The sequence below is a fragment of the Saprolegnia parasitica genome (assembly GCF_000151545.1).
Source record: "Saprolegnia parasitica CBS 223.65 unplaced genomic scaffold supercont2.302, whole genome shotgun sequence".
Classification (NCBI taxonomy): Eukaryota; Oomycota; class Saprolegniomycetes; order Saprolegniales; family Saprolegniaceae; genus Saprolegnia; species Saprolegnia parasitica.
In genome coordinates, this window is record NW_012156696.1 from 4,919 (window position 1) to 12,090 (window position 7,172).

The 7,172-nt window shown below is 57.6% G+C and overlaps 3 protein-coding genes across 3 annotated transcripts; 2 read left to right on the forward strand and 1 right to left on the reverse strand.

The window, feature by feature from the left end:
- The first annotated feature begins 381 nt into the window (after positions 1 to 381).
- SPRG_16465 (hypothetical protein) lies at positions 382 to 3,025 on the forward strand. The gene is made up of 13 exons (XM_012355764.1): positions 382 to 826; positions 875 to 1,018; positions 1,067 to 1,176; positions 1,230 to 1,386; positions 1,435 to 1,645; positions 1,692 to 1,799; positions 1,853 to 2,036; positions 2,090 to 2,126; positions 2,181 to 2,328; positions 2,392 to 2,468; positions 2,516 to 2,573; positions 2,622 to 2,673; positions 2,717 to 3,025. The coding sequence occupies exons 1-13, from the start codon at positions 399 to 401 to the stop codon at positions 2,935 to 2,937; spliced, it is 1,935 nt and encodes a 644-aa protein (XP_012211154.1). The 5' UTR covers positions 382 to 398; the 3' UTR covers positions 2,938 to 3,025.
- A 531-nt stretch (positions 3,026 to 3,556) lies between these two features.
- On the forward strand, positions 3,557 to 4,171 carry SPRG_16466 (hypothetical protein; the record flags this gene model as incomplete). Its single annotated transcript, XM_012355765.1, has 1 exon — positions 3,557 to 4,171. One exon carries the CDS (start codon positions 3,557 to 3,559, stop codon positions 4,136 to 4,138), a length of 582 nt encoding a protein of 193 aa, XP_012211155.1. The 3' UTR covers positions 4,139 to 4,171.
- A 578-nt stretch (positions 4,172 to 4,749) lies between these two features.
- On the reverse strand, positions 4,750 to 6,255 carry SPRG_21753 (hypothetical protein; the record flags this gene model as incomplete). Its single annotated transcript, XM_012355766.1, has 3 exons — positions 4,750 to 5,077; positions 5,134 to 5,535; positions 5,588 to 6,255. The coding sequence occupies 3 exons, from the start codon at positions 6,253 to 6,255 to the stop codon at positions 4,750 to 4,752; spliced, it is 1,398 nt and encodes a 465-aa protein (XP_012211156.1).
- Between the last annotated feature and the right edge of the window lie 917 nt (positions 6,256 to 7,172).

Consider the following 7,172-nt stretch of genomic DNA (forward strand, 5'->3'; position numbering starts at 1 on the left):
TGGACCATGGACGAGACTGCTCCATGCGACGCGTGCAAGCGTGGAGCCTCGATGAACAGCGCATTCGAGGTTGTCGTCGCACCAAAGTACCGAGCATAGTTATGTCCGATACATGGTCCTTCGCCGCCACGTGGCTACTTGGGACTGCGTACTACGGACCCCTCTTCTGTCATTCGCATCGGTGCTGTGACGGCCCACACATGCAGCAGGTGAAATGCATTGCCAAGTTCGTCTTTCTCGAGGACTTCTTAATGTGTGGTGCATCAAGCGCTCGCTGTGCTCAGTGATGTGCCACGTCATATTCCACGCGGCCTTTTTCACGTGGAAAACACATCGCGTTTCCCACGTGTGTGAATATCCGGATACCGCAACAGGTCGCCAGTTTGCACTTGCAGGAGATGCCGCTGCGCGTGGTCTTGCGGCTGCTGGCGCTCGCTGGCGCCGCCATCGCTGCCGACGTCTTTGCGTATCGCACGTACGCCGAGATGGTCGCAACGATGAAGACGCTCAATGAGACGTCGCCGGGCCTCGTGGACCTCTTTGTGGCGCAGGACCGGTATGGCCTGCCGTACCCGCCCGAGCTGCAATGCGAGGAAGAGAACGCGCCGGCGCCGTGCAAGCAATACGTGCTGCGCATTACGAACGAGTCGACGCTGCAGAAGGACCGACCGCAGGTCTTCTTTAGCGGCGCGCTGCACGGCGACGAGCGCGTCGGGCCACAGGCAACGATCGAGCTCGCGCTGCTTCTGGCGTCGTACGCCCACGCGTACGTCGCCGAGCCATCTGACGACGCCAACGTGCTTTCGACGCAAGAGTGGATCTGGCGGTACGTCCTCATCTGCGCCACCACTGCACGCATTCACTGCGCGCGTAGCCTCGTCAACACGCGCGCGATCTACCTCATGCCCATGACCAACGCGTTTGGGTACTTTCAGCACACGCGCGAAGAGAATGGCATCGACCCGAACCGCGACTACAACTACAAGGTCAACGGCCACTGCATGGAGGCCATGACAAGGTACTCTAAACTCGCCCATGTCCGTCTATGGTCTTGACCAAAATGCAGTCGCGCGGTGAACGAGGTCTGGCGCGATCACTTGTTCCAGCTGGCCATGACCTTTCACGGTGGCATGCGCTGCGTCACCTACGAGTGGGGCTCGCCCAACCACATGACCAGTACGAGCCATCGATCTTCGACGTCGATGATGGCTCATGGCACGACACTGCAGGCGGCCGAAGTGAGCGGTCGCCGGACGACACGAGCCAGGTGCAGCTCGGCGATGCGCTCGCTCGCTTTGCCGGGCCATTTCCCGACGGCACGTACTACCCGACGGGCACGATGAACGACGTGGTCTATGGTGTCTACGGCGGCATGGAAGACTGGGCGTACGACGAACGTTCGTGTGTCGAGAAACACGCAACTTTATGTCCTAGATATGCGGCGTCGTGGGAGAATGCGTTGGCGGCAGAGCCCGTCTTTACGCCGTGCACGCCGTCGCAGTACGGCGGGTACCCAGCCGAGAAGACCGTCTACAACAACGCCACTCATCGCGCGTTCAACATTCTCGTCGAAACCTCCAATGCCAAGCAGCCGTCGGCGTCGAGTCTTGGCGCCAAACGTGCGATCTACGGCGCGGATCTTCAAGTATACCGTCTCTCTCGCAGTCAGGATGGCGACGCGCACTGGCTAGGACCTCGCGATCGCACCGGAAGGCCATGTGCCTCAAAACATCCGCCTCGGGCTGCTTCTCATTGATATGGTGCAGCCGTACGTTCGCTGGCTAGCAACCACGTCCGAGGTAGGACCTCGTGCACGGATATATAGGTCGGCGAACGAGCCTTTTTTGTATAGTGGAACAGAGTGGCGGCACCACCCGCAGGCTTAGGCGACGTAGCCGTCGACTGCCTCGGTGGCGACGACTGCCTCGTCTCCGCGGCGACGACCCATCTCCGCGTGGGGTGGGAGGTCCTCGGTAGCTTTCAAGTGGATGCAACTTTCGTCCAAGTGTCCAGTGACCCGGAATTTCCGGCGTCGAGTACAGACACGCTACTACCTATTTGCGTAAAAGCCTTTCATCTCTCTATGTAGAGACACAAACCTATCCTTCGCACCAAGGCCGGACCCGGTATTATCGACATCTCGCCTCGAGCCAAAACAAAAGGGTGTCTCGGTACCGTAGGCGAGGCTTCTATGTCCACGCTGAGACGCCGCCGTCCGCGAGCCAGAACGCGTCGAATGGGCCGTTCTTTATGGATTACATTTCGCTGCCTATAAACGCCACGGCGACCGGCGCCTTGTACGTTCGCGTTGCCGCCATGGTGGACCAGGTTTGTCCATTGTAGATACCAAGAAAGAGAGGTGTATCGAAGGATGATTCACTACGATATTAGGGTTGGGCGACACAGGCCCATCCGTCGCCACATGTGCGCCCGCAGAGCCATCTGGTGAATGCACGCACCGACCCCTCGTGCGCGCTCCTGCATCGTGGCAGCATCGAGTAACGATCATGGCTAGGTACGAAGCGACATCGAATGGATACCGCATTCGAGGCCACACCTACTTTTACTCGACCGTACAACTTGATGCAAGCGTTGCGACAATGACTCACGAGGCGATGTAGACCAAGGCGGTGCGTGTGACGGAGGACCAAGCCACTTCGGTGGTCGCGCGAGGTAGTCGGACCGTTGAAATGTCAAGACTCATGGGCCGTTGTAGAGGGACTGACCACGGCCGCGCTGACACCATCGGTGGTCGCGGCCATCGGCCTTATCTCGCTCGTCGTTGTCGTCGCGCTTGCTGTAGTGCTCGCCAAGCGCCGCCGGCCCCGAAAGGCCAAGAAGCCCCAGTACCAGCCAACCTCGGGCTCGGAAGCCGATGCGATTCAGAAGGAGCTCGACGAAGCGGCCGCCAGTCCAACCACCGACGTCTCGGTTTAAAAAGGCTCGCTGCACCGTCAACTCTAGGGACCAGTCGGTTGTCGTGTCGTTCACGTACTTGACGGAATTGAACCGCGTAAACACCCTGTTTTTCGAGTCTCGTCGTCCACAAACGAAGCGTACTCCATAATTTCGGAGCGGCACGCTGCACAAGTGTCCAGACAACTAGAGCAAGCTCCATTCTGGACCTACGTCCCCTCCTTGCTCGATCGCTTCTTACGTCATCATCCCCAACAGTTCCAAACCTGCACACAAAATGCTGTAGCGATCCTGTGCCCCATTGTGTCCACATGACAGATGCAATGATGATCTGCTTAAATTGCAGCGGTAGTATGGACGATGTTTAGGTCATCTACGTACGTCTGGAAGAGCTGTCGGACCTTGTATTCGGGGGTTGGGGCTCGAGTGGCTCGCAAGCTGAAATGCACGATGTGTGGCCAGGTGTTGGCAGAAGGGTACCTTGGCGCGACACGTTACAAACATGATGGTAGGATGCTGGCAGCACCAGATCGGACCTCTCTCTAGGTCCTTCTATACTTACAGGTTGCTGACCAGTGCATAGTCGTCAGTAGCGACAGCGCCACCTTGTCACTTTGCATTTTCGATTGCGCCGCGCACAATGCAACTCGCGTCCCTTCTTGGGTTTGTGGCGTTGGCCCGCGCCGTCGCCCATGACGCGTGCACTCCGACGACCCCGGAGCCGACGACGCCGGCACCAACGACGGCAGCGCCGTTCTCCATTTGCCGGACCTTGGTGGATGGCAAGAAGATCTACCTCGCGCAGATGGTCGGGAGCACCAAACACTACCTCGGGTACTGCGTTGGCTGCACACTCGACGCGTACAGCTACAAGCTGCCAGCCCGCGTCAACAAGTGGTGGCATTCGATCACGATCGCAACGATCCCGGGCGGCTCGCTCGGGCTCCAGATGGACACCGGCCGCTTCTACAGCCGCTGCGAAAACTGTGGCAACGCCGCCAACCAGGTCGTGCAGCGCTATACCAAGTGGCAAGCCTCGGATTCGACCCACTGGACGTGCGAAGACGTGAGTGAGACGCACATTCGGCTCAAAGACTTCAAGGGCGAGTACATGACGCGGCGCGAGTACTTGAAGCCCCTTGATGGTCACTTTGTCTATAGTAGCTCCCTCAATGCCACGGACGACGGCCAATTGTGGACCGTGGATCTCACCGCACCGTAGCACCGTAGCGTCGACAAAAGCCCGACCTTGAATAGACCCATGCGATGGGAAAGACAGTTGTTGTACTAATTTTTATCATCCTGCGAGACGTGACGAGCACAACCGAGCTCGAGATCGTCACTACGCTGCCTGTGCTGGTGACCGACGGCTAGAATTGGGGTCGCCTAGCTGGGAGTTGTCTCAAAACCGCCTTCAAGAATACTGCGTGGTCCTCCACAGCGTGCGTGGCTGCCCTCAGCCTCACACGTCGATCCAACTCGACAAGGAGGAATAGAATGGCATTGTGCGATTCGGGTCAACCTACGCGAACAAGGTCGTGATGTCGCCTCTCTCAATTTGATGGAAACCGAGCTGCACATGTCGTTTTGTAGAGTAAAGGGAAGAAATCAATCAATCAATCAATCAATCAATCAATCAATCAAACGGGTTCGCGTTGAAATTAAATGAGCAAAAACTAACTCAGAGACTTCGCATACGTAGTGCGACGCCTGATTGCGTGGGAGTTGGCACCAGCACTTGGTCGTTGGGAGTGAGCTGCCCACGGAGAGATCCATCCTGTGGTGGATTCCACTCGCCGAGAGATAGAAATGAAAAGAAGCAACCATAATTGTCTATAAACGTTGATACACCATCGCTTGCAGCGTCTGCATACTCTGCTTGAAATACTGTAGTTGCTTGAAGTATCGCCGCACGCCGTTGGCCGCGCGCCGCGCACGCTCTTGCGGGTCCATGGCCAGGATGTCTTGAATCGACTCGCAAATGGCCCGCGTCGGCACTTCAAACATAAAGTTCTGGCCCATCGTGGCCTTGTCGGCCCACGGCGTGATGCCGTGGATGAGCACCCCCGAGTCGTCGTCGACAAACTCGTCCATGGGGGGCGCGTCCGTCGTCACGACGAGGGCTCCCGCCGCGCGCGCTTGGTTGATGTAGTGGCCAAACCTACTCGATGCGTTCGTTAATGGACTCGATGCATTCATTCGAGTCGAGGGTAATACCCTTCCATGGCACTTGGACACACGATCACCGTCGCGTCGTTCAAGATCTTGGCAAAGCCCAAGGACGAGACGTACTTGCCAAAGTGAAAGTCGACGTTGGCCGGCGGATGGCCACGCCAGAGCTCGTTGTACGTGCCGTTGGACCAGTCGTCGCTCGAGTACTGGTGCAAGATCGGAAACTCGGGGTGGTCTTTCCAGCACTGGAGCATTCGCCCCGCGTTCTTGAACGGACTCTTGCCGTTGGCGTGCACGACGCTGAGCCGACTAAAGTTTTTGGGTGCGAGGGTGTCATTGAGCTGGCCGTGGTGGCTCGCATTGCGCACCAAGACGGTGGCGTCGCTTGTCGTATGCTGCGTGTAGAGCACCTTGGCACTGCGTGGGTTGTTGAAGTCTTGGTTGTACCTACAGCCCATTAGATGAGAGAACTCTTTCTGGATGCATCACAGCAACGGACCAGGCCCAGATGCGGTTGTACGCATCGCGCGACTTGGCCAAGACAATGTCCACGCGGTGGTAATGCGATGGTTTTAGCTCGCCCATCTCGACGTTGGGCATGAGCACGATCTTTTTCGTGGACGGAAAGCGTGGCATTTCATGGACCTCTTCCCAGTAGTGGTTCATAAAGAGGATGGCCGAGCGCGGACACAGCTCAAAGTACGTGGTGGCCATCCCGTCCTCATCCGTGAACGTCGTCTCGAGAACCCATTTCGGGATCGCGCGCGACTGCAGATGCAGCGTGTACGCCATCGCGTCTTCGCAGTACCCGTGGTCTCGGACGCCCGTGTTGAGGTAAATGTCGACGGCAGGGCACTTGCGCAATTCGGCCAGAATCGCTGCGTGCGGACTGTCGCGGTGCAGCATGTCGCTCGAGTTGCGGGCGGTCCATGGGATGAGCACGTTGTCTTCCTTGCGGCAAAAGACGTTCAAGGCGATCAAGTGCAAGAGCTCGTCGTCGTGCGCCGCGTGGAGCGCGTCAATGCTACTCGTCGACGCTGGCTCAACGGCGTATCGCTGGAGCACGCTAGGCGAGGCCATCTCTCGCGTCTCCAGCGCGAGGTGTACGAGCATGAAGACGGCGAGCGCCACGAAGGCGGCCTTGGTCCACGCGCCGCTCGGTGGCATGTTGCTGCCCGTTGGGAGAATGCACTTTTTCAATCGTCTGGTCGATGGTCCATGGGCACGTTTGATTGGTTAAAAACCCTGCGACATGCCGCTTCGACTATAAATATGAAGATACTATTGTCCATTGCAAGTCTGCTCTGGAGCCTCTTCCTCGACCCAGCCAGCACGCAACGTCAGTGTTGAAAGTGGAGGTTGACGCGACCTTCTGGGTTGCTGTCGATAGAGCACGGTCTAGGGGAGTGCCGCGCCTGAACTCGGCCGCATTGATTCCGCGCCGTGTCTCGAACCCTTCGATTCGACCGGGTATGATTGGACAGGTCGGGACAAGATGTGGTGCCGGAGAAACAGGGTGCCACTGTATATGTCGGCGCGCCGTGACGGCGATGGACCAGCGCTAGCTATGGCGGTGTCTTCCACAACTTTCCCAGGTCGCAACGACCTGTTTTTAGAAAGTTTTCTCTGTTTTCTTCGCTGTTTTGGGCGCCAAGACGCTGGATGCTTGGCTGATGGAAGGAGACGATCGTCACCGCAGTGCTTGAAGCTGGTGATGCCAAGAGCAGAGTGGGACACGTCAAAGATTCGCCGGGTGACGTTCAAAATCTAGCCCATGCATTGGTCAAAAGTCGTCCGTACGGGCATGCCGATTGGCTGTGAATTTTGTATGCGGCACCCGCATTGGTCGTCCAAACGATATATCCATCGATGATACTAGGACACTCCATACTAGCGACAAATGACCCGTTAACGTGGTTCGTCGTCGTTCGATGCCTTAACTATAATAGCTCGTGAATCAACGCTGACGCAACTTCCCGCTGCCACGCTCGCGGTCAAGGCAGCTACATACTGTCGCAATACTGCATGTCTGGCACTTGGCTCGTCGCGCTGTGGTACCATCTCTTGCCGCGTCGCTGGTCGCT